Source organism: Mauremys reevesii, unplaced genomic scaffold (genome assembly GCF_016161935.1).
Source record: "Mauremys reevesii isolate NIE-2019 unplaced genomic scaffold, ASM1616193v1 Contig107, whole genome shotgun sequence".
NCBI lineage: Eukaryota > Metazoa > Chordata > Testudines > Geoemydidae > Mauremys > Mauremys reevesii.
In genome coordinates this window covers 79,978-106,060 of record NW_024100724.1, presented here as the reverse complement: position 1 = coordinate 106,060, position 26,083 = coordinate 79,978, and the positions used below count along the sequence as shown (strand labels likewise).

The following is a 26,083-nucleotide window of genomic DNA, read 5'->3' as shown; positions in this document are numbered from 1 at the left end:
AAACCTGGCCGTGTGCCTTGGTACCTTATCAGAGTCTGTGGTCTTTGGGGGTTCTCTCGGGGTTTACTGTGTCAGCGATCTGCAGAGCCGAGGCAGCACACAGAGGGAACACGCACGCAGCCGACTGTTATCAACACTGAACAGAGCAGAGCACCACACCAGTAGCATCTGACAACACTGGTGACTCCGACCGCTGATCTGGTGAGTAAGCGAGCTCTCCTCTGTAGGAATCGCAATCTAACATGACAGAAAACCATGAGCTAGGGAACCCCCTTAACCCTTCCCTGCAAATCCCCAGAGTTTAAAAAATATAATGGGGAAGAAACATGGAATTAAATTTGTAAGGCTAGGGCAGAGACCGTAGCCTTGAAATGTAGAATATTGCAAACTATAACCATGGCTGTTAAATGGTTAAGACAACATGCCACAAAATTGGTGGGACAAGTAACAGAAACAAAGAAAGTGTTAAAAGAATCAGAAGATGCTACAAAGCCCTGGGCTGCTCTCACTCTCCTTGCAGGGCGGCAAGCAGTCCACAGACAACCAGCACAGGAACGGAATAAAACATTGGAAACAGCTGCAAGAAACCTACAAAAAAATACATGTGCCGTCCCGTTATAAATATTGGTGGTTAACAGCAGGCTTCCGGTGCTACCCAGTGCCTGAAGAATGGGGACAGAAGTGGAAAAAGGTGGCCCTAGTAAAATTAAAAGATGAAACGGGGTCCACTGCAGTGCAACCACCACCTTATGATAAAAGCCAGGTTCTGGTAAAACCTAAACTGGAACCTAGACTGGTGCCTGTCAGAACACCCCCGCGCCCATTTGGCAGGCACACAAAAGCAACAGACACTGGGGGAACAAATTCAGGTTTTACAAGAGCAGGTAACTACCCCCAATCTCCTCTCAGAGCTGGAATAAAAACCAGGGGCGCAGTTCCCAACTGTGCCGGTTCCCAACGGCTTTGACCCACAGAACCACACTCCACACTCATACCTAAAAATATAATCTTCTTTCTCAAATATTTTTACATACTGGTTAAGTTTTTTCCTTTATATGCTTCCTCATGCCTGGGCTACACTAGCGCGGGGGTTTGAACTAAGATACGCAACTTCAGCTATGCTATTCGCGTAGCTGAAGTCAAAGTATCTTAGTTCGCCGTGAGGACGGCCAGGTAAGTCGGTGAGTCGACCACCACAGCTTCCCCGTCGACTCCACTTACTCTCCTCCTGCCGAGGTGGAGTACGGGCGTCCATTTGGGGATCGATTTATCGCGTCTAGACAAGATGCGATAAATCAATCCCCGATCCGGCGGGTAGTATAGACGTACCCTCAGTTTGCTAAACTCGCTGCTGCTGCCTGTACTTTCAAATACCTTGATGGAGTTAATCTCTCTTGGCTCAGGTCTCGCTACCTTCCTAGGTTGCCCTTCCCCCACCCCCCCACTTCAGCTCTGTCTCTCTGTTTTAAAAGTTAGAGTTTTTACAGAAACCTCCAAAAGATAAAGCAACTGAAAACAGAACAAAACAAGAAACAAAAAAAAGAAAACAAGATAAAAACTTTACTTTGAATAAATCCAGTAAATTAATTATTTTAACCCTTCAGGAATGCAACAGCTGGAATTATTCCTAACTTTCTGAAGATATGGTTATCTGATACCAAGGGTTTATGGTTCAGGGCTTCATCTTATTACAGGCGGAATAACTGATGCTTCTTAGGTGATGCCTATTCAACGAATGTGGGAATTTTCTGTAATGTTTTTATGATCCATATGCCAGCTGCGGTAGCCCTGTGCATTTGGCACTGCTATCCACTGAGGCCTGGTCTACACTTCCTCAACATAACGACATCACTCAGGGGTGTGCAAAATCCACTCCCGAGTGACACAGCTAAGGCAACCTAACCCCAGGGTTGACGCAGTTAAGGCGACTTAACCCTTGGTATAGATGCAGCTAGGGCGACAGAAGGATGCTTCCGTCAAATGAGCTACTGCTGCTCGTGGAGACACATACGTCAATGGAATAACCTGTGCTGCGGCTGCTGCAGTATGGCTACAGTGCGGCAGCTGTGCCACTGTCACGCCCGTAGCGCAGGCATTGCCTAGCTGGAAGCAGACTCTTCACAAGGACTCGCTCCAATCCATACGTGTGAATGGAGAATCTGGAAGGCTCAATGGAGCAGCAGAGAAGAAAAGACCTAAGCTGGAAACCAAAGAAGGAGTCAGGTGTGGACAGACATCTCTCAAGGGGGTCTGCTGGGACAGAGACAGAGAACAGAGCCAGTAAGGATGGGTGCAGAGCAATCCTACCTTGCCAGGAGCAGCGGCAAGAGACTCCTGTTTTTCCCCAGTATCCTAGTTCTTGCAAGCAGGTGCACGGCCCAGGAGCCGTATGAGAGAGAAGCTCGCACAGCCCCAGGATGCAATATGCCTGACTCTGCTGTTAGTGCCATTAGCCCCTCACTTTTCTAAACACACTTAGTCAGAAAAAAAGTCCAGCTCAAACGCCTGCCAGCCTGTTTGTTGCCAATACAGGGCCTTAGCGAGCTCCCCCGGCCGCTGCGCAGCACAGGCAGCTGTGTCCCAAAGTGAAACCGAGCGAGTCACTGTGGAGGCCTGGGGGTTGGATTTTTTAACATTCATTAAAGAAACTGCCTGTTCCACAGTGGCTCACAGAAACCTTCGGAGCCAGGCCAAAGAGCAGTTTTATGGAGGGACAAAGGAGGGAAGCTCATAGCATCCAGCTAACTCCAGGTTTTCCAGGGTGTGGCCTTCCAGCACTCAGACATGCCATCCAATTCTCACAGGAGAGGCCCCATCCACTCCCAGCCTTTTCTTCTTCTGGCCAGGGATTAATTAAAACAAACCATGAGAGGTCACATAAAAGTGAAGCTGTGGTTTGGGCTGGGTCACAGGAACACAGGGTTCAAACTATAATGGGCCAGAAAAACAGAGTCGTCAGCGCAATGGGATAGCACGAGCCAGAGCCACGGCCCAGGCCACAAACCGTAGTGACCGCATGGCCCACGTGCCAAAGTCAGTGGCATTCGTTTGCTCTGAGTGAGTGTGATATTACAAAAGTGCATCTCATCACTGCTTAAGAGCAATAAGCAAAGCTAACAGGTAAACGTCCTTCTCTGCTCTCTCCGGCCCAGAGACAAGAGTCGGTGCCCTCTAACAGGGAACCAGGTTACTAGACGGCAATGGGATTCTTCAAGGGAGTGGCACCTGTATTTACTGGGCCTCTACGTGTCTGGGCGGGAGCACTGACATCCACCTGTGAATGGTGGGCCATTTCTACCCTCTGGAAACTTTCCAACCACGTCCCTTTTGGGAATGCGGCTGTCAGGAATACACTCTACCTCAGTGGCTCTCAACCTTTCCAGACGACTGTACCCCTTTCAGGAGTCCGGTTTGTCTTTCGTCCCCCCAAGTTTCACCTCAAATAGAAACTACTTGCTTACGAAATCAGACAAAAATACAAATGTGTCACAGCACATTAGTACTGACAAATTACTTACTTTCTTGTTGTTACCATATAATTATAAAATAAATCGATTGGAATATAAATACTGTACTTACATTTTAGTGTATAGTGTATCTAGAGCAGTATAAACAAGTCAGTGTCTGTAAGAAATGTTAGTTTGTACTGACTTCACTAGTGCTTTTTCTGTAGCCTGTTGAAAAAACTAGGCAATCTCTAGTTGAGTTGATGTACCCCCTGGAAGAGCTGTGTGCACCCCTGGCTGAGACCCACGGCTCTATCTGAATTATCCATCAGTATGTTCTATGCATGCTGGTCAGCACATGGGGGTGCTCAGAAGGAACGTGGCTCCCTCCACTAAGCTAAGCAGATCCCTTGTGGCTCACAAAGCAAGAGATCTTTCTGAAGGGGAGGGATAGCTCAGTGGTTTGAGCATTGGCCTGCTAAACCCAGGGTTGTGAGTTCAATCCTTGAGGGGGCCACTTAGGGATCTGGGGCAAAAATTGGGCCTGCTAGTGAAGGCAGGGGGCTGGACTCAATGACCTTTCAAGGTCCCTTCCAGTTCTAGGAGATTGGTATATCTCCAATTATTACCTTTTATTACCTAAGGACCGGCAGGACCCACTGCATAGGAGGGGAATCGCTGTTTGGTTTTACAAGCAGGCCAGCCTAGTAGCTGGACACACACATTCCGCTCACCTTGCCCAGATTCACTGTTGCAATTTTAGGCTTGTCCAACACCACTGCCTGTATGCAGATCCGGTATCCATGCAGCGACTCCCCTGCAAAACACACGACACCAGGCTCAGACTAGGCTGGAGTCCCAGCAGTTGGAGGTTATGTTGCTTTTAAACACATCTCCCTCCCCCCACCCCCATGTCCAAAAATGGAAGGGTTACCCCCCATCCGCCGCCAAGCAGCACACCCAGCTAGGTTCGCACAACCCGCTCCCCTGTCCAGCGGCTCTCTCTCTCTGGCGCACTAACCCTTTCATAACAGAGGTGGGGCCCAGCATGATGCTTTGGGGTCCATTTCCTTCTGATCCACTCTCCTTGCTTTCCATTCCCATTCTGGGTCCCTCCCTCTGATCTCAGCCATGCTGTGAGCACACACCTGCCTCTGCTAGATTGGAAGTACAGTCCCACCGCAGGAGATAATCACCCCCCCACTGTGGTGATCCCCAGCAGCCCCTGACCCACTCACTCCACAACAGAGTCACCAAGTTTCTGAGAAAACATCACCAATAGCTTCTCCGGGCAGAAAAACCTCCTGCCTAGCCCAGGCTTCCAAGAAATGCAGAGGTGGCTGCTGCTGGCTCCCAGACAGATTCTGCCCCGGGGTAACTCAGTGGAGCAGCCTGGGGCTAACCCCACCCTTGTTTAAATTACAAAGGGACACGGGGGAGGGGAGCAGGAAGACAGTGGGCGGTGATGGTTATGAGAAGCAGCTCATTCATTCCTTACTGCTTCACTATGATCACGAGTTGTGCGCACTGCAGCCGCACTGCAGCCACTCTGCAGCACAAAACCTGTGGCAGCTCCCTGTGAATTAAAAGTGGGATCAGCACATGACTGGAATGGCTCTGCTAAAATGATCAGCAGTGAAATAGTTAATGTCAGTATTTTTGTTATCTTTAGGTTTCAGAGTTAACACTTGTTGAGACAAATGAGGCAATTCACACCTCTCAGAGCTATTGTTTCAGGCAGCCCAGAGATTTACAAATCGACAGCATCAGTTCACACGCTGGTCACATGTTCTCGGTTTTCTTATTTAAACAGCAGCTCAGGTCTTGGATCTGTTTGCAGGTGTTGGGGGGGGGGGGGGGAGAAGACTAGTACTGCAGCAAACTTTGCAGCCACAAGACATGGAGCCCCCCAGCAATGATGGCATGCACACTGCAAGCATCATATAATGATCACTCTAGGCTTGCTTTTGAAAGCTTTGGTGTATGCCAAAAATACAAGGGAAAAAAGGGGCTGGGAGGAGGGTATTTTCTGGGAGGCGTTCTCAGCTCAGGAATTCCCTCCCTGCCACAGTCCAATAGAGCCCAAATCTGAGCTGCAACTACCAGAACAGGAAATCAGTCAGAACAGGTTCCCCCCAGCAGTCTGCACGCTTTACCGTACACGCGCCTACAAGCTATTAAGATGGCTGCTAGTGATAAACAGAAATACACAGAGAGAGATTCCTGTAGCTTCAAAACCTTCCTCAGCCCCAGAATGTCTCAACACTAGGCTGGGCCTGTGAACGAGCTTCCTGCACGAGCAGCTCTTGGAACAACAGAGCACAGGCAGTGCCTGTAGCCTAGAGACCCACTGAACTGACCAGGCTCTGGTCCACTCGGCTCTTACCAGGACTTTTGTCCAGCTCTTGCAACATGGTATAAATACAGTGGTCGAAGAAGAGCTCCAGCACGCTGGAGGCTTTCACTAGCAGGGACTTGATGATGCTTCTCAGCTCCTTGCTCACGAGGCTGTAGGGGTAATCTGGAGCCAGAAGAACACACAAGTGTGAGGGAATTTCATGGGCCCACATTAATGCATGCTTCTATCAAAGCTTGCAAGTGGCTTCAAGGAAACATGGCAATCCCAGATCATGTGCAATGCAGGGTCAACAAGCAACTCTTATTCTCAGTTATGCCAGAGTAGGAATAAAAAGGATTATTTTCTAACTGCTTGTTTCACTGGAGTCACGTGGGATTTGGGGGAAAAAACATCGCAGTTCTGCCTCTGTCTTCTAATCTACAGGAATAAGTGCTGCATTCAGAACCTCGGTGGCTTGGCAATGCATAAAGCAGAAGAGACTCCTGCAAATAATCTCTCTTTACAATTGTCCCTTTCAAGATGGATGAACAGAGACCTTTGTATTCAGATTCTTGCCTGCAGGTAGACAGTGACCCACCAATGGAGCAAGTCATGCTGGCCTATGATTAAATCCCAGTTTCCCAGGCATCGGCGGTGCTCCAGAAGTGGGTTAGCAAGGACCACAGGGGTTCTTAAAATACAGGTGGAAGTCGCTAGATTATTAAGTAGGGGTCACAAGTATATGCACAAAACAGAGAGCAACTGCTATCAAATGGATCACTTCAATCTAGCGTTTCCGAAAGTTACACACACCTTTCCATCGCAACGTAGTGCATTTACTTCAAAAAGTATCGTAAACATAGAACGAAGCAACCATTGTTCCTAAACAAAATATACGTTTGCGGTATCACCACCTTCAGGAAGCTGGACTCTGAGGATTGTGGTATTGTGCGCGCAGGTTTGTTGTTTTGAGACTAAAAAGGTGGGACTGAGACAACATTCAAGGGCTTGACTGTTCAGCAGCTGAAGAGCTGCTTTAAACTGCAGACCAATCAGAACGTTGAGATCAGCAAAAAAGGTAATTTATAATGTAACAGTCAGCCACACAGGTGGGGTGGTGCTGGGGGGGAGCCCTGGCAGGAGCAATAGCCACTCCAAATCTGCCTTAGCCCGCCCCCGGAGCCAGCCTTCCCAGCACACATGTCAAACGTTGCACAGAAGTAAGGGTGCCATGGCATGGCATTGCCACCCTTACTTCTGCAGTCCTGCACTACTGCTGCTGCTGGCAGCGCTGCCTTCAGAGCTGGGCACCCAGCCAGCAGCCGCCGCTCTCCAGCCACCTACCTCTGAAGGCAGCAGGCTCTCCTGGCTGTGGTGCAGCTTTCAGAGCTGGGAGGCTGTGAAAAGTGATTAACAAACATACAAGTATCACTTTCCACAGCAGACTTCGCGCCCCATTGCCGCCCTCACTTCTGCTCTGCTGCTGGCGGCGGGACTGCTTCTGCTTTCAGAGCTGCCCGGCTCTGTAGCTGCGCCTCTGTCAGCAGCAGCGCAGAAGTTAAGGTAGTAATGGGGCACGAAGTCTGCTGTGAAAAGTGACATCGACAAAGTTTCTTTGTGCCCTCCCCAGTATTAAACAGTAATTTAACAAATTAACTTTTACGCTTATCACAATCATTCAATAAAAATGTGTTTTAGTCTTAATTTAAAAGCAGTGAGAAAATGTAAATTCACTTTGAACAGCATTTAAAATAGTGTTAAATATAAAAAGGTGTTTTTAATTTATCAGAGGAGTCGCAATCAGAGGCTTGCTGTCTGAAAGGGGTTACCAATACAAAAAGCTTGAGACCCATGGCCATACAGGAACTTTGTTGTCCAATTTTAGAACCGCAGGTGAGAAAATGTAGGCTCTTGTGGAGCAGGTCGGATTAAGGAAAGTCACTAATTTGTCAGTCCTCTGCCATGTGCGAAGACAGTGACTTTTTAACTGGCGTATACACACATCGAATTACAGAAGGATACAAAATGAAGCAAGTGCCCCATGCTTTATCTGCAGTGTCACAGATGAGGTTTATGATTCTGTTCCACCCTCGAGGTACACAAAAGCCTGCTGACTGAGGAAAAGCTACTTGTTAAATGAAAAACATCTCGCTCTGTATAACGTGTGCACACGCAAAGTACCTGAAACAGATGGGTGCCAGCACACGGCTCATATGCAGAGTGAGCTTTCAAATCCAAAGATTACAATCCAGTGGCTGCTTGGAAGCCAGTCTCCATGTTTGCTCTGGTGGCTGCTGAACTAGCAGTAGCCACTATCAAAAATGTTGTGCAAGCCTAGCATAGATAAGGCCAAAGTCAACGTGTTCCGCACTTTGCTCATTTAGCCCTCGGATTCCAAGGCCAGAAGGGACCACGGGGACCATCTAGCCCAGTGGTCCCCACACCTTTTACGTCGTGCCCCTCCTTACCGCTGTCCATGCTCCACACACACACACCCCCCGGGAGCCTTGCTTGGGAGCCAGGGCTAGCGCCACGGCTGAGGGCGGAGCTGGTGGTGGGTGGGGGCCAATGGCTGGAAGGGGGAGAGGGAGCAAGGGCCCCTCCCTTCCCCCATGGGGGTTGGCCTGGGCGCCGCCACCCCCCCAATGTTCCCCTACACCCCCTTAAACATTCCTCTCCTCCCCTCCCCCCAGCAGGGCACACACCCCAGTTTGGGGACCACTGATCTAGTCTGACCTCCTGACAACTTCAAAAAATAATTCCTAGAGCCTATCTTAATTTAAAAGCAGCAAAGAGTCCTGTGGCACCTTATAGACTAAGGGACGTATTGGAGCATGAGCTTTCATGGGTGAATCCCCACTTCGTCGGATGCATCCGAAAGCTCATGCTCCAATATGTCTGTTAGTCTATAAGGTGCTACAGGACTCTCTGCTGCTTTTACAGATCCAGACTAACGCGGCTTCTCCTCGGATATTATCTTAATTTAAAAATTGTCAGTGATGGAGAATCCACCACAGCCCTTGGTAAGTTGTTCCACTGGTTAATTACTCTCCCTGTTAAACATTTACCGTAGTGCCAGTCTGAATTTGTCTAGCTTCAACCTCTATCCATTGGCTCTTTCTCTGCTAGATTGAAGAGCCCATTATCAACCATTTGTTCCCCACGTAACTATTTACAGACTGTGATCAAGTCACCCCTTAACCTTCTCTTTGCTAAGCTAAATAGATTGCGCCCCTTGAGTCTATCATTATACGGCAGGTTTTCTAATCCTTTAATCATATTCATGGCTCTTCCCTGACCCCTCTCCAAATTATCAACATCCTTCTTGAACTGTGGGCACCAGAACTGGACACAGTACTCCAGCAGCAGTCACGCTAATGCCAAATAACCTCTCTGCTCCTACTGGAGATTTACATTTATGCATCCCAGGATCACATTAGCTCTTTTGGCCACAGTGTCACATTGGGAGAGCATGTTCAGCTGATTATATGCAATACGTAAAAATGGCCTGCATTCTTGTTACTAAATGTATACATTTAGCCGTATTAAAACACACATTGTTCTTGTAAACTGGGTGCAAGCAGAGACCCAGATAGCTCTGAATCAGGGACCTGTCCCCTTCAATATTTACCACCTCCTCAGTTTTTGGGTCAACTGCAAACTTTATCTGTGATGATTTTATGTTTTCTTCTAGGTCATTGATAAAAAGGTTAAAGAGTGTACAGTCTAGAACTGATCCCAGCAGGATCCCCCACTAGAAACACACCTCATTTACAATTACATTTTGAGACCTATCTGTGAGCCAGTTTTGAATCCATTTAATGTGTGCAGTGTTAATTTTATATCATTCTAGTTTTTTAATCAAAATGTTATGGGCTGCCATCCAATGCCTATAGAGAAGTCTAAGTATATTATCTCAACACTATTACATTGAGCAAATAAACTTCTCATAAAAAAAGATGTTAAGTTAGTTTGACAGGATTGATCTTCATACACCCATGTTGCTTTGCACTAATTATATTACCCTATTAATAGTCTTGTATCAGCTGCTCCATTATCTTGCCAGGGATCAATGTCAGCCTGACAGGCCCGTAGTTACCTGGGTCATCCCATTTACCTTTTTAAAAACTGGCACATCAGCAACCTTTTTCCAATCTTCTGGAACTTCCCCAGTGCTCCAAGACTTATTGAAAAATCAACATTAATGGCCAGCTCTTTCAAAACTCTTGGATGCAAGTCATCAAGACCCACTGATTTAAAAAAGTCTAACTGTAGTAGCTTCTGTTTAACATCCTCCAGAGATACCAGTGGAGTGGAAAGAGTGCTATCATCACCATATGATGAGACCATATCATGTGTCTTTTCCCCAAATACAGAATAGAAATATTTATTGAACAGTTTTGTCTCTTCTGCATTATTGATAATTTCATCATTTCCATTTAGTAGTGGACCAATACCACTGTCAGGATTCTTTTTGTTTCTAATATATTTTTAAAACTCCTTATTGTCCTGAACTCTACAGCCATAGATGTCTCCTTGTGTCCCTTGGCTTCCCTGATCAAAAATTTTCTACAATTTTTAACTTCTGATTTATATTCATTACTGTCAACTTACCCTTTCTTCTATTTGTTTATATATATTTATTTTATAGCTGCCTTCACTTCCCTTCTAAACCAGATAATTTTTTTTTTTTTTATCAGCACGGCCTTCTTCCTCGACTGTGCCTTTGGAAGCATGTAGTAAAGTGTCCTTAAATGATTAAATTTTTCTGATTAAACTCTTCCTCCCAGCTGACCTGGCTCATAACTGTTTTCAGCTTTGTGAAATTGGCCCTATTAAAGCACCAAAGATGTATATTACTGGCCTGGACTTTATGCTGGTTGCGCATGATAAATGTGATCACTTGTACCTAAACTACCATTAATTTTTAGTTCTGTGATCAGTTCCTCTCTATCCGTTAGGATGAGGTCTAATGTAGAAATTTCTTTCCCCGGGTTGGCTGCAACTTTCTGGATTAGGAAATTGTCATCTGTGCTGTTGAGAAATTCCAAGGATGTTTTACTACTGGCAGCATGAGACCTCCCACATGTGTCACTCAAACTAAAGTCCCCCGTGATTATGCACCTTTTTCTGCTACACATTACAGACAGGTGCATAAGGAAGCTGACATCTGGTTCCCTGCTGTGATTTGATGGTCTGTAGCAGACACCAACTAACACCCCATCTTGTGCTCTCACCCGCCAGGACAATGATCTGTGCCTATGAGGGACAGAACTACAACAGAACTACAGCCCTAATGAGCGCTGGTTTTCTTTAGCATATTGTGTATTAACTCAACCTCAGGTTCAAGATTTTTCCTCTGTGATGTAAATATGCAAAGATAAAAATGGGAGCAGGTTTGTAAGGAAGGGATCAATTTGGGTTTAAAATTAGACCTGTATCTTAGAGTTACAATTTGAAAGTTTCCTTATGGTGATGATTAGACCACTAGCTATTAAGCAGATTGGCTAATTTTAAGCACCATGTCATGCAGACCTGCTCTGAGCAGAGTGGTAAAAATGCCTGGGTCCTGTTTACACCACAGGTTCCACCACTGCAACCCCTTTTCTGAGTGCACCCGTGGGTGTTGAGTTATGGGCCCATTTTTGCCTAGCTCAAGGGTGCATCAGAACTGACCAAGATGTCTGTGTTAGCAGGCTGGCATCAGCGTTTGTAAAGCAACATGCAAGATGAGAGCATGGCTATCAGGATGAGGTTTTACTGCTCTCATGCCACTCGAGCATTTCACACTGGACAGTTTGTTATTTAAAGAGTCACTGACCAGGAATATGCTGGCTGAGCGTGGGGTCACTCCGAGGGGTCTGCAGCTTGTAGTTTAGATATCCAGCCAGGTCTTTAACCCACACAGATGGGTTCTCAGGAAACACATTCTGACTTTTATCCAGCTCCTTCTGAAGTTCTGTCAAATCAAGCTGTAAAAGACACACAAAGAACATGGTATAAAATCTCAATCGGAGAGTCAGAGAACGGCTCTGAAACCTAACTACCCTCGGTATGGAAAAGCGAGATCTGAAATATAAGTTAGTTCAGGAGGATCGTGTAAAGAGGCAGCTGAACTGAATTTCCATCTGTACTGGTGCAAAAAGAGCCCTGCATTTCCAATACAGGCCATACAGGCTTCCCAGACCCGCAACCATCACTGCTCCCCGCACTCGCCAATCCTTTGCGTCATGACATGAACAGCAGCAGTTGCATGGACACACAAGATCTGGTTTTGGTTTTTTATATAGAAACTATCAAAACTAGTGAAGCCCCGTGCTGAGGGCAAAGAGAAGAATAAAAAATATGCAGGGACCTGAGCACGTGTCCAGAACTAACAGATTTTTATAGCAACACTGAAGTCAGTAAAGCAAATAAAATAAAACACTGTTCTAAACTGAAAAGAGACTACGCAGAACTTTCATATTCATGGGGAGCAAGAAGGTGCAAGTCAGAGCTGGTGACTAAAATATGTTTTCACCACCTTCTGCACCTGTTAGCACTAGCAAGCCAACAGCTGAAAGGGAGTCACAGCTGGACCTGACTATTTCTTGCAGCAACAGAACTATTTGCTAAGTTTCAATTACAAGGCCAATTGGTTCAATTTGTGCATCCCACCAACTGGCAAGGGGAAAAACAGGTGTTACCAAAGGCATAATCTGAAGATAATGAGATGGCATGTAGCTGCATTTTCCCTAGCAATCTGAGAGTCAACCATGCTGAGTTGTACACACTTACCACTATGCACAGCTGTGTGTGTGTCAGAATCAGTGCACTTTGGGGTGTGCCCCTGCACAGAGACCTGGAGTTAGGAAATGACTTGATAGCAAGATTCCTTGCTTGTCTGAACCACCCAAAACCAGCACAGTGGGCCAATAACTAGTCTACTTCAAGATACGTTCTTACCATTGTCACCCTCTGCCTATTTGGCACATCTTGTTTTAAAATTAGATTGGAAGCTCTTCAAGGCAGGGACCACCTCTTGCTACATCTGTAAACACGCCCAAAGCCAGGAGGGCCTGTTTGCCTGGAAATATTACTGGATCATTGTGCAAGAACTAAACATCTAGTCCACTGCACCCTCAGGGACCAGCCATGTACGCATCCTAACTTGTAGTCTAAAAGCCAGGTTCTTTATCCCCTTCCACACTCATTCCGCTTGGACTGCTCTTTTTAACGCCTAACTTCTATCCTTCTTGTAAAACACAAACACAATTAACACTGACGTACAACGTGAATTTGGCTTAAACCAGAAATCAAATGTAAATGGTAACGTCCTTCTCCGACAGAAATGTACCAGATACCCCTATGATGAGCATGGAGTAAGAACCTAAATTAAAGAGAAAGAACTGAATACAGGAGCCCAGCAGACAGCTGGTGTACCAGGTCTTCATTATGCCATGACAAGTTTCAATGTAATCCTTGTTTGTTTGGCTTTTCTGAGAGAGTCAGTCTACACTCAGGTACCACGCCAATGGGCACTGTATAAGCACCTAGGCAGACAAACACTGTAGCAGGTTTACTTAGAACATGTCAAGCTCGCACCAGCTGAACTGCAGCCCATTTCACCAAGAGGTGTGATAAACAAGATGTGAGAGAACATTCCCAGCAGTGAAGCCTTCATAGAGTTCCTCCCAGAGAGCACGAGAAGTGGGCAGAAAAGAAGCCAGTGCTTCCTTTCTAGCCTGCTGGGGTCTGAAGGGACTTTCCTCCCTGCAGGAGCAACACAACTTCAAGTGCCTGTCGCAAAGGAGAAAAACAGAACTAATTCTTGCAATCACGTTTCTGCCAACCAAGTGACAAGATCATTCGCTCCACTCACGCAGCAGACAACAGGACTGGGATTATCAGTCATCATTACTGGGATTACAGGAGCACCAGTCATGGGCCAGGCCCCCATTGGCCGAGGCGCTGTGCAAACAGAGAACAAAAAGAAAGTCCCAGCCTGGGCTTTGGCCTGTCATAGCAACAAGGTGTTTGGGTTTTTAAAAAGGAAGACAAGTTTCACTTCAAATAATCAACGTGCCCTCCAAGAATGGCACTAGACACACCAAGGCAGTAGCCGGGAGTGCCCCTATCTCATCTCATTTGCACTGGTAGTACTGGAATGATGATACTGGGACAGAGACAGTACACTCCCTATCCTATTTTCTTCATCAAGATTTAACATTGTTATTAAAGCTAATGTTAAAATTATATAATACACAGGTTAAGAGTGTCTGTACATCCGGGCATAGTGCTTAAATTATCCCAAAGTACAAAGGTTGGTTTAAAAGTCAGACAATACATATAGTCTGTTAAAACTCCAAAGAGGCCCTACTGCTTTGCAGAGACGCTTATTCAGGCAGTGCAACAGTGAACCGCAAAACAACAGTTTGGCTCAGAGGACTAGGGCACGTCAAAGGCAGCAGCCTCTGAAATCTGAATTCTAGGAAGAGGTAAGATGGGCACTTTCCAGAACTGGTGCAGAAGGGAATGCTGCTCCTCAAGGCACATGCGTAGTTTGCTCATCCAGACTAGTGGAGCAGATTGTGATGCCCAATCTCCTATAGCTCTGAAACCATCACAGTCACTATCCGAGTCCCCAAGATGGAGGAGCAACAGAGAGAGAACAGCACAGGAGGTGGGAGGTCAGAAAACTTCACATTCTAGTGTACTCGGTTTTTACATTCTGCTGCTCCCATCCAGTTGAAATTACTAGCTAGCTCTTCCGAAAGCTGTTTTCCCTTTACATCATCTGACTTTTCTTACTCCTGTGAGATCACAGAACTTCTCTTTAGAAACATGTTTCTCCACTCTTCATTTTCCCTTACATGATTCTTTTAGCCCCCTGCATTCTTCCTGATCCCTTTTCACCTCACTCCCACATTTCACCACCTTGCTTTTCTTAAGATGAGCTTCACAGATTTCTACAACACAGCATGTGCCCACCCTGGTCTTTAATATGGAGGTGCAAACCCTGGAGATAACAGGTCCCAGCATGCAGTGTTCCAGGATGGTGAACTGCTTGCCGAGAACTGTCAGCGTCACCACCCTATTTTCTCCTATAAACGGAACAAAATCTCAGTCCCAGTGCACCATCTTGCCCCCATACCCAACACATACCCCTCAAAACCTGCCTGAGGGCTCACTTCTTCCATGCAACCTGCCACTGTAGCACGCATTAGTCAAATGACTTCCCCACCCTAACCCTAACAGTGGGTAGTAAAAGAAAGATGGAAAGGGGGGGAAATGAAGAGAACACTTTTCTACGGATCTTCCAGTGCATCTTTCCTCATCAGTGTTTGAATTTTGGAAGCTAAGAACCTCAAGCAAAGGACTAAACTTGTGTCTCAGACAGCACTGTGCAAATAGCTGATGCTTAATTACACTAATGCACACATCTCTGACAGCTCGATTTTACACAAACGAAGTGCCGCTCTTCACCTTCTGAAACATTAACATTGGGGTTGGAGACTACGGGCACCCTATGCTCTGCGGCAGCTCTGGGCCTGGCTTCTTGTGACATCACCAGGATGAGTTGAGATGAGCAGGCCCATCTACAAACTCCTGACTGCTGATACACTGCTCTTCACGCCCTTCTGCTTCAGTAATAGGAGGTACAAAACTCACAGCTTTCAGTGCATCCTCCAGCGTTCGGAATTTGCCTTGCTTGAGTCCTGCATCGACTGCAGTTGACTTTTTAGCATTTTTCCCCATGTTCTGTTTTTTGTGATGCTGCTCAGGGGCAGGGGCAGGGGCTGGAGGCACTTGCTCTTTGTTCTGCTTCTTCACGGTTTTCTCAAACCCCAGCTCAAAGATGGTGTCTGATGTAGTGATAGGTGCTACAAATAAGAAAAACAGGGAAGTGATCAGTTTGGCTGAGACAGTAGAGGCCGCTCAAGTAGAAGCAGATGTACTGGGATGAAGCACATCAGCTAAAACAGACCCCATAAAAAAGCAAATCCAGTATTAAGTGAATAAAACTTTTACAAGTCAGGGACTACAGCTGCTTAACAAACCACTATCTCCCTTGTGCAGAGGCTTGGCACTGAGGTCAGTCTCCTTCCCTCCAGGCTGAGCCCTGGGCAGCAGGGTGGGCTGCATGGCAAGTGACCATTTAATGTAAGGAAGCATCTCTCCCTCCCTCCCACCCACCCACCACAGGGGGGCTGGGGCAGGACTCGGCCCTGGCATGCCCATCACTGCGGTACCCACAGGCCAGTCTCATGGACACCCAGGCCCTGCAGAGAGCTGTGCACCCTGGTGCTGGAGGGAGCAGAACAGACCCACGACAGAACAAATCCTCCCACAAGTCCTATGGGAACAGTTACCCAGAGCGTTCGCCCTCCTGCGCCCACGGCCGGCTCCCCAATTCCTGTACAGTGGGGCCGAGCCCGGCTCGCAGGTGGCATCAGCTCTGAGCCCCAGGGCCGGCCTCTGCTCCCACTTACAGGGCCTGGTGCTGAGCCCCCCAGTGCAGGCTGGGGCCCGCCTGCCGCACCCCACGGGCCCAGCCCTGCTCCCCCGCCCGGCACCCACGGGGCCGAGCCCCGCTCCCCGCACACCCCACGGGGCCCAGCCCCGCTCCCCGCACCCCACGGGGGCCGAGGCCCCGCTCCCCGCACCCCACGGGGCCCAGCCTGCAACCCCGGCCCGCACCCCACGGGGGCCAGCCCCGCCCCGCACCCCCACGGGGGCCCAGCCCTGCTCCCGCACCCCACGGGGCCCAGCCCCGCTCCCCGCCCGGCCTGCACCCCCACGGGGCCGAGCCCCGCTCCCCGCCCGGCACCCCACGGGGCCAGGCCCCGCTCCCTGCACCCCCACGGGGCCGAGCCCCGCTCCCGCACCCCACGGGGCCCAGCCCCGCTCCCCGCCCGGCCTGCACCCCCACGGGGCCAGCCCCGCTCCCCGCACCCCCACGGGGCCCAGCCCCGCTCCCGCCCGGCCCGCACCCCACGGGGCCAGCCCCGCCCCCGCACCCCACGGGGCCAGGCCCCCGCTCCGCACCCCCCACGGGGCCCAGCCCCGCTCCCCGCACCCCACGGGGCCCAGCCCCGCCCCGCACCCCACGGGGCCCAGCCCCGCTCCCGCACCCCACGGGGCCCAGCCCCGCCCCACTCACAGGCCGAGGCAGCAGGCGGCCGCTGTTGGCCTCCTGCAGCGCCCTGCGCCCGGCAGCGCCCCCCGCGGGCCGCCGGCCCCGGCCCCTGCGCACCAGCTCCCAGCGCCCCGCGCCGGCCGGGCCCACCGAGGCCATGGGGCCGCCCGTCACCGCCCGCCGAGTCAGCGCACAGCCAGGGCGCGCCCCCGCGGCAGGCAGGCAGGGGATGGGGCGCGCGCCACGGCCCCGCGGATTGGCCTCCGGCGCGGGGACGCGCCCCCCGGGCCCCGCGCTCGCAGTGCCACGTCTCGGCCCCGCCCCCCCGGCCTCGCTCACGTGGACCAATCGGGGCCGAGCGGCGGCTGTCTCCGCTTGGGAGGGGCCACTCCCCCCCCACCGCCGACCCAACCCTTCCTCCCTCAGACAGCCCAGAGCCCCGCCCCCGTGACCCCGCCCCCAGCTCAGACAGCCCAGAGCCCCGCCCCCAGCGACCCCGCCCCAGCTCAGACAGCCCAGAGCCCCGCCCCCGAGACCCCGCCCCAGCTCGGACAGCCCCAGGGCCCCTCCCCAGAAACCACTCCCACCCACTGGCCCTCCCCACCACAGAACCCCAGGGTCCCTCCTCAGAGCCCCTCCCCACTCCCACCCACCTCAAACAGCCCAGAGCCCCTCCCCCGGGGACCCGTCCCCACTCCCACCCTCTCCCCTCAGATAGCCCAGGGCCCCTTCCCCTCAGAGCTCCCCTCCCCTCACTCTCGCCCACCCCACGTTCCCAGTCCTCCCCTGAGAGCCCCCTCACTGCCACCCACCCCACACCTAGCTCCCCTCACTCCCACCCACCCATTGACCCCTACCCCCGGACACCCAGCAACACCCCCTCACCTTCAGCTTGGTCCTCCTCCCAGCACCCCTTCCCCCCTCAAGTTTCAGCCCTGACCCTCCCCTTCAATGGTCCTCTGTGTCCCATCCCCCACCTGCTCCCCCTCATTGACCGCCCAGGACACCCGTCATCTCCTCCCCTTGCACCCCCTGTGGCCCTTCCCCACCTCACCTCTCCCCCTGCCCATAGGGGCGCTGCTGGCTCAGGTGGGGCTGCGCCCCTGCTGGGGGAAGTGAGGGCCTGAATGCCTACGCTCACCAACTAGCCTGCGGTATTTGGCACAAGAGCAAGGAGCCAGTCAGAGTCCGGTCTGGCCAGTCTTTCTGAATCTCCCTCACAGCCTCCATTCAATACTAGCTTTGTTTTTCATTCCCTCTCCAGCATGGCCATGCAGCACTGCTGGGCACAGTTATACAGCTGCTACGTTCCACCCCAGAGGTGGCTGCATTTCTGTTCTGGCAGGAGCTGGCTGGTACACACAGACTGAACCCTCCAGGATGGAACAAGATTATCTGTCACTCTCGCTGACTGCCCCCATGGTTTGCAGCATCTTCCCACCAGTCAGACATTTCAAGACCAGAAGGGACTGTTAATCGTGTAGTAAAGATGGGAGCATCTTTTCATGTGCTGTGTATTTATACCTGCTACTGTATTTTCCACTCCATGCAGCTGATGAAGTGGGTTCTAACCCATGAAAGCTTATGCCTAAATAAATTGGTTAGTCTCTACGGTGCCACAAGGACTCCTCGTTGTGTAGGTTCAGAGATTCCAAGGCCAGAAGGGACCACTGTGATCATAGTCTGACCTCCTGCCTAGCACCAGCCAGAGAGCTGCCCCACAATAATTCCTAGAGTAGATCTGTCAGAAAAACAGCCAATCCTGATTGAAACATTGTCAGCGATGGAGAATCTACAGTAACTCCTCACTTATCAGAGAGGCAGCCGTGTTAGTCTGGATCTGTAAAAGTAGCAAAGAGCCCTGTGACACCTGATAGAGTAACAGACGTATTGGAGCATGAGCTTTCGTGAGTAAATACCCACTTCAGATCCGATGAAGTGGCTTTTCACCCACGAAAGCTCATGCTCCAATACATATAAACTGGACACTAGGAAGTTTAGACTTGAAATTAGATGAAGGTTTCTAACCATTAGAGGAGTGAAGTTCTGGAACAGCCTTCCAAGGGGAGTAGTGGGGGCAAAAGACATATCTGGCTTTAAGACTAAGCTTGATAAGTTTCTGGAGGGGATGGTCTGATGGGATAGCCTAATTTTGGCAATTAATTTGACAATTGATCATTGGTTATCAGCAGGTAAGTATGCCCAGTGGTCTGTGATGGGATGTTAGATGTGGTGGGATCTGAGTTACTACAGAGAATTATTTCCTGGGTGCTGGCTGGTGAGTCTTTCCCACATGCTCAGGGTTTAGCTGATCACCATATTTGGGGTCGGGAAGGAATTTTCCTCCAGGGCAGATTGGCAGAGGCCCTGGAGGTTTTTCGCCTTCCTCTGCAGCATGGGGCACGGGTCACTTGCTGGAGGATTCTCTGCACCTTGAGGTCTTCAAACCACAATTTGAGGACTTCAATACTCAGACATAGGTTAGGGGTTTGTTATTGAAGTGGATGGGTAAGATTCTGTGGCCTGCATTGTGCAGGAGGTCAGACTAGATGATCATAATGGTCCCTTCTGACCTTAAAGTCTATGAGTAATATGTTAGTCTATCAAGTGCCACAGGGCTCTTTGCTCCTCACTTAACGTCCTCCCAGCTAACATTGTTACATTGCTGATCAATTAGGGAACGTGCTCGTTTAAAATTGCGCAATGCTCCCTTATAACATTGTTTGGCAACCACCTGCTTTGTCCACTGCTTGCAGAAGGAGCAGCCTGTTGGAGCTAGCTGGTGGGGGCTTGGAACCAGGGTGGACCAGCAGCCCCCCCATCAGCTCCCCTAAATTCCCTGTGTGGGCAGTTCAGCTGTCCCTCCCCCCACTGCCATGTGCTGCTTCTGCCCTCTGCCTTGGAGCTGTTCCCAGGAGACTCCTGCTTGCTGTGCGGGGTGGGGGGGAGGAGAGGGGAGCTAATGTCAGGGTGTCCCCCTCCCCCCACTCCTTTACCCATCAGCCATCTACACAGAGCAGTGGAGGGACACCGCAGGGCTCAGGACCAAGGGAGCTTGCTGGCAGCAGCTGCTGCCTCAACTTGCTGATCTCCTTAAAAAGGCAAAGTACTTAGAGTGGGGTCAGCGTACTTAAAGGAGCAATGCATGTCACACACACGGACATCTCTGTCTCTCTCTGCCACGCTGTCTCCCCCCCTCCATTCGTGCTGCCTTGTAGAGTCTGAGGCGACATTAACAACGTGTTAACCCTTGAGGGCTCAGCCAAGTGCGAGTTCATTGAGCAGTAAGACATTCCCTAGGAAATATCCCACCCTCTGACTTCACCACCTCAATCAAGCTTCAGAATTCTCACTGCTGTGTACAGTATCCAATTGTTCAAAACTTGTATATAAAATACAGTCTTTTGTCTGGCAAAAACAACTTCCCAAGAACCTAACCCCCCCATTTACATTAATTCTTATGAGGAAATTGGATTAATAACATCATTTCACTTAAAGTAGCATTTTCAGGACCAGAACTACAACGTTAAGTGAGGAGTTACTGCACCACAACCCTTGGTAAATTGGCCCCATGGTTAATTATCCTCCCTGCTAAACATTTTCACCCTACTTCTGGTCTGAATTTGTCTAGCTTCACCTTCCAGCCCTTGGATCACATTAGACCTTTCTCCCAATTGAAAAGCCCATTATCAAATATTTCTTCCTCATCTAGATATTCCTGATCAACCGTCTCTTTGTTCAGCTACATAGATTGAGCTCCTCCTTAAATCTATCATTATAAGACAGGTTTTCTAACCCTTTAATCATTCTCTTGGCTCTTCTCTGAATTCTCTCCAATTTATCAACATCTGTCTTGAATTGTGAGCACTAAACCTTGACACAGGATTCCAGCAGTGGTTGCACCAGTACTAAACCCAGAGGTAAAATAACCCCTCCACTTCTGCTCAGGATTGCTCTGTTTTATGCAGCCCAGAATTGCATTAGCTCGTTTGCTCCCAGGGCAATGCTGTGGCCAATCCACCACAAACCTCCAATCTTTTTCAGTCTCAAGCTGCCCAGAATATAGTCCCCTGTCCTCAGGAGCGGCAGGTTTGTATAATTTTTGGTGGTGCCCAGAATGAGTCCAAGTCCTGCCTCTCTATTCACCTGCCTAAGGCTCTGGGAGGAAGTTTGGGTGCAGGCTCTGGGAGGGATTTTGGGGGTGGGTGCAAGCTCTGGGCTGGGGCACGGGTGCAGGAGTGAGTGCTGGCTCTGGGAGGGACTTTGGGTGCAGGAGAGGGTTTGGGGTGCAGGCTCTGGGAGGAAGTTTGGGTACTGGGTGCGGGCTCTGGAGTGGGACAGAGGGTTGGGGTGTGGAAGGGAGTGTGGGGCATGGGGCTGGGCCAGGGATGAGGAGTTTGGGGTGCAGCAGGCAGGCTGCCCTGGGGCTGGGGCAGGGGGGCCAGAGAGGAGGACTCCCCCCAGCCCTCTCTCCACCAGCAGCAGCGAGCTCTGGGGGAATGGAAGGAGGGATCCTACCCGGCACAACACTCACCCCAGCCCCGTCACCCCCCCCCCCCACCCCCCGGCTACTGCTCAGGAGGTCTGTCCCTGCCTGCAGGTATATGGGATCTTGGGGAGCAATTACCACACAGGTGGGGTGCCAATTAATTTCTTTATTAAAAGGAAAAAGGAAGTGGTGGGAATTTAACAATGAAATACGATGGGATGGGGTGTATAGGGCGTTTACAATAGACGATGGTGGGGAGGGGTTCTTATTGAACAGTGTAGGGAGTTCTAACAGTGGGGTACAGTAAGTGGGGTTTGGCACAATGGGATACAGTACAGTTAATAAGCAACTCAACTTTATATAGGAACAACTCTAGACACAGTGTGGAATGTAAAACATACCAAAAAGGAGATGCAAGACAAACTGGTAGCTTCTATATAGAATGGTCAACAATCTTAGATAGAATGTATTAAGTGGTTAGTGGCCTTATACACAATGTAACACAATAGTATCAATGCAAATACAAAGTATATCAGAAAGGTGGAGGCAACCAATGGGGTGTTATAATTACAAGTAAAATGTGAATCACAGTGCAATAATACAATATGGGTGATAAGTGAAATTATGCAATGTAGCAAATTACTGACTTAATTTGTGAGGCTGTGATAGCAAGAGTGTACCCAAAGGCTGGGTCAAGAAACAGGAAGGGGGGTGAATGATAGTGGCAAGTGATGAGAGGTGCAGCTGCAAGCAGCGAGAGACTCTGAAGCCCTGCGGGGTAAGGACAACGGAGCAGTGTTGGGGGGGGGGGGGAAGCAGCAAGGGGTTTGGGAAGTTCGGAGGGTGATGCAGACGCGGGGGGAAAAGCAGCAAGGGGGTTACAACAGGGGGACACGGAGAAGTACACAGAGGGGGAGATTGGAGCGGGGGAAAAACAGACACGGGAAAGTTCAGGGAGAGATGGAGACAGCGGGAAGACGAATTCAAGCAGCAAAAACCTTATCTATCCTCTAACTTAATCAAACTTATATAAAATGACAAGCAGCTTCTACAAAGTAACAAAACAGGTACAGAATACAACCAGGCAATGGCTTTTTAAATCTATCTTAACCAACGACTAGGCAAAACAACAAATATCACAATTCTAAGCAAAACTATAACAAGCAACTATAGGGAGCAACAAAACAACGAACTATAGCAAGGCAGGTGAGACTTACAAGCTTTACAATCTTAACAAAACTATGACTTATTAAACTAAAAAAACCAAAACCTATGGCGCACCTTATGCTATGGGGAAGTTACAGAGGGCAGAGTGGTATGTGCCCAGGATACAGCTCCCAAGGCAGCCCCCAAGGAAGCCAAGGGATGGTGGCTACCGCAGTGGATACAGCTGAAAGCAGTGAGCCCGAGGCAAAGCCCACAGGAGCAGAGCTTAGCAGCGGCACAGACTTATTTTTAGCGGCAAAGTCCCACAGATTTTAAGAGAGGTTTTAGACACAGACCAAGGTTTAGCTTGAGTCTGTGTGCTGGGGAGACAGAGCCAGCAGCTAAAATAATAAAATAAAAGTATAGAAAGTTTCACAGAGGGATTCTTACCAGCCCCCAAGGCAGTAGCAAAGGCAGAAGCAGCAAGAACATCAGAAGGCTCAGTACGGTCTTGATAATCAGGAGATCTCTCAGGCAGCAATTTGTTCTTCATGGGGGGTACGCTCAAAAATAAAACGAGAGCGGAGAAAGGACCCCCAGAACCCCTGGCTGATCAGACCAGGCAGCAATGCAGGAACCTTTCTGAGGTTTGATCAGAAAATGTCTGGTTATAAAGGCAAACTCAGGCAGCTTCCCACCAGTAACTCTGATTGGTTCCCCTTCTCACAGGGAGGAGAGAAGGCAGGGAAAAGACTGCAGGTAGGCATAGAACATGTCTGGGCAAGTTCTGAGCCCCCAGGTATGACTCATATGCTCAGCTATTTGGCCTTTAGGTCTTGCAGCTCTGGACATTGCCTACCCTACACCAAGCCCAGGTTTAACAAGGTGATAACAGGACCAACCCTTTGAACAGGGCAGTGGTCCCACTTAGCACGCAGCACAAGTGGCCATCGCTTTGAGAAGGGCAATGGCTCTTGTTAAACAACTTAAGGCCCTCCCTTTGCGAAGGGCCGAGGCCCTGGTAAAAAACTGAACAGCCAGGGAGGGGCGGCCACAGGAGGAGCCCAAAAACAAAGTGGAGTAGGGGGACCGCTGTACCAGACACGGGCCAGCCATGAGAAGCCCTTCCCTCCCCCCCGGAGTCAACTCGGAGTTGCCTGCCGGGGCGGGAGAAGGGCTCCCATGCACCTCCTCCCTCTGCAGATCACGTGCAGTAGCTGCCTCAGCCTGCCCCTGGCGCCAATCCCTTGTAGACGGCAGTGGCTTGTGAGAGAGTGCAGTGCAGAGCTGCAGGGAGCAGCCGCCCGCTGCCCAGGGCAGGCAGGGACGCTCGGGGAGGCGCACTGGGGTGGCAAGCAGGGCCGGGAAGAGACCCAGCCCCAGACATTGGTGGAGCCAAGCCCTGGGCCCTGACTTTGCTGGAGCCTGGGCACCACGGGCCCATGCGACTCGCTGCCCTGCCTGTCCTGTAATTACGGCCTACACTCTTTGGGCCTACGTGTGTGCATTTACATTTAGCCATGTTAAAACAATCCAGATCGCTCTGTATCAGTGATTGCTCCTCGTCATCATTTGCCACTCCCTCAATTTGTGGGTCATCTGCAAACTTTGTCAGTTGAGATTTTATGTTTTTTACCAGGTAATTGAAAAATTGTTAACTAGCATAGGGCCTAGAACCGATCCTGCAGCACCCCACTAGAAACCCGCCCACTCAATGATTATACCCGTTTACAATTACATTTTAAGACCTAGCATTTAGCCAGCTTTTAATCCACTTGCTGTGTGCCATGTTAATTTTATATCATTCTTGTTATTTAATCTAAATGTCATGTGGTAACTAAGTTAAACGCCTTAGAGGAGTCTATTGCATTAACGCTATGACATTTATCAAATGAACTTGTAATCTCATAAAAAAATTAATTGTTAGTTTGATAGGATCTATTTTCCATACACCAGGTTCACAGGCAATAATTATGTTACCGTCTGATCATTCTTTATTAATCAATTTCTGTATCAACTGCTATATTATCTTGCCTGGGATCAGTGTCAGAATGACAGGCCTATAATTAGCCAGGTCATCCCATGTGCTCTTTTTAAATATTGGCACAACATTAGCTTTTTTCCAGCCTTCTGAAACTTTCCCCGTGTTCCAAGACTGACTGAAAAAAAAAATCGACATTGATGGTCCTTTGGGCTCCTCAGACAACTCTTTTACAACTCTTGGGTGCGAGTTACTGTTCAAGTTCCAGCATTTGAGTCCCATTTTGTCTTTGTCTGCAAGGGTCAGAGCCCACTGCTATGACAAGACTTCTCCCTGGGGAACAAAAATACCATGATCAAGTCACAAGTGAAAAGGTGGGTAGGATGTAAGTTACCAGACTGCATGAGTTTGTCCTGCACTAAACGGGGCTGCTACAGAGATGGGTGATATCTAGGGTCAACATTTAAGTGCATAAAAATGCCCATTCTGGGGCAGACCAAAGGTCCATCTAGCGCAGTGTCCTGTCTTCCGACAGTGGCCAGTGCCAGGTGCTTCAGAGGGAATGAACAGAACAGGCAATCATCCAGTGATCCATTTGATAAGATGCTACTTTACTTCTGTATTCCTTGAAGATAAATACCACATACCTCCTCCCCAAATCCCCTCTTGCAGGGCAGAGGGTCCAGAGTCTCCCCAGAAAAAAGAAACAGTCATCACTTCTGCAAGAAGGCTGCAGGACCCGGTTATCCTGCTGCTGCAGCTCTGTTTGCTCTTACTGCCTTTGCTCTAAGGCCATATCCCAGGGTGTATGACATGCCCGAGACCCCAGGCAGAGCCAAATCTCTGTGATGTTTCAAAAGCCTGGAGCATCCTGTGTGTAAACAGAGAGCCTCACAATGCCAGGGAGGTGGAATGGAGCAGCTGTGTCCGGACAGTTTAGCAACTGAAGCAAGTGACTGTCCCATGCCTGGTTTGGTAGGAGCTAGCCGGGGTGGGCGAAGGAAAACACAGCTATCCAGCGAGGTCTCAGCACTCTACCCAAGCTCCATGTCTTGTGCGCTGGAGCAGGCTGCTCCCCACCAGAAACAAGACAAACTAACCTCGTGCTGACCGACCATCTGGGGCAAGACTAGTGCAGTATTGCTTCATGCTGGGCTCTGCAGAGGCCAGACAATTGCTCACGCCCAGGCTGCCCCAGTGACTTTTCCTCCAGCAGAGAGTCCAGCCCTGTGTCCAGCCTTAGTATTTATCCCCCTGCCCCATCCAAAGTGGAGCAGAAACCTTTGCCCAGAGAAACTGTGTCATCTCACAGCTCTGAGTTTTAGCGAGCTCAGCTCTGAGGTGTGGAAACTGGACTTCAGGTCATTCCCAGAGTCGTTTCCTGTTGAATACTTTGGGGTCTCTGGGCAAGTAGGTGCCCAGGGATCCGAGTGATGCTCCTGTGGCAATTCCTTTGTGACTGTACAATAACGCTGCATGGGTGACCAGCTACGATCCCTGTAAGCTACGGGGCTGCACAGCAGGCTATCAAGGGCTGCACAGGTGGGGAGAGACGCCCTTCCCC

General features: G+C 49.7%; 1 protein-coding gene across 1 annotated transcript in view; it reads right to left on the bottom strand.

Annotated features, from left to right (window-relative positions):
* The window catches only part of LOC120392640 (transmembrane protein 214-A-like), a 43,857-nt gene extending 18,220 nt beyond the window's left edge, over nt 1–25,637 (bottom strand). The window contains exons 1-6 of the mRNA XM_039517401.1: nt 25,620–25,637; nt 16,928–17,237; nt 15,436–15,647; nt 11,606–11,756; nt 5,833–5,967; nt 4,181–4,263 (exon numbers count right to left, since the gene is read on the bottom strand). Coding sequence (XP_039373335.1) covers nt 4,181–4,263; nt 5,833–5,967; nt 11,606–11,756; nt 15,436–15,647; nt 16,928–17,237; nt 25,620–25,637 — 909 coding nt within the window. The remainder of the gene's footprint in view (nt 1–4,180; nt 4,264–5,832; nt 5,968–11,605; nt 11,757–15,435; nt 15,648–16,927; nt 17,238–25,619) is intronic.
* Nucleotides 25,638–26,083: the final 446 nt, after the last annotated feature.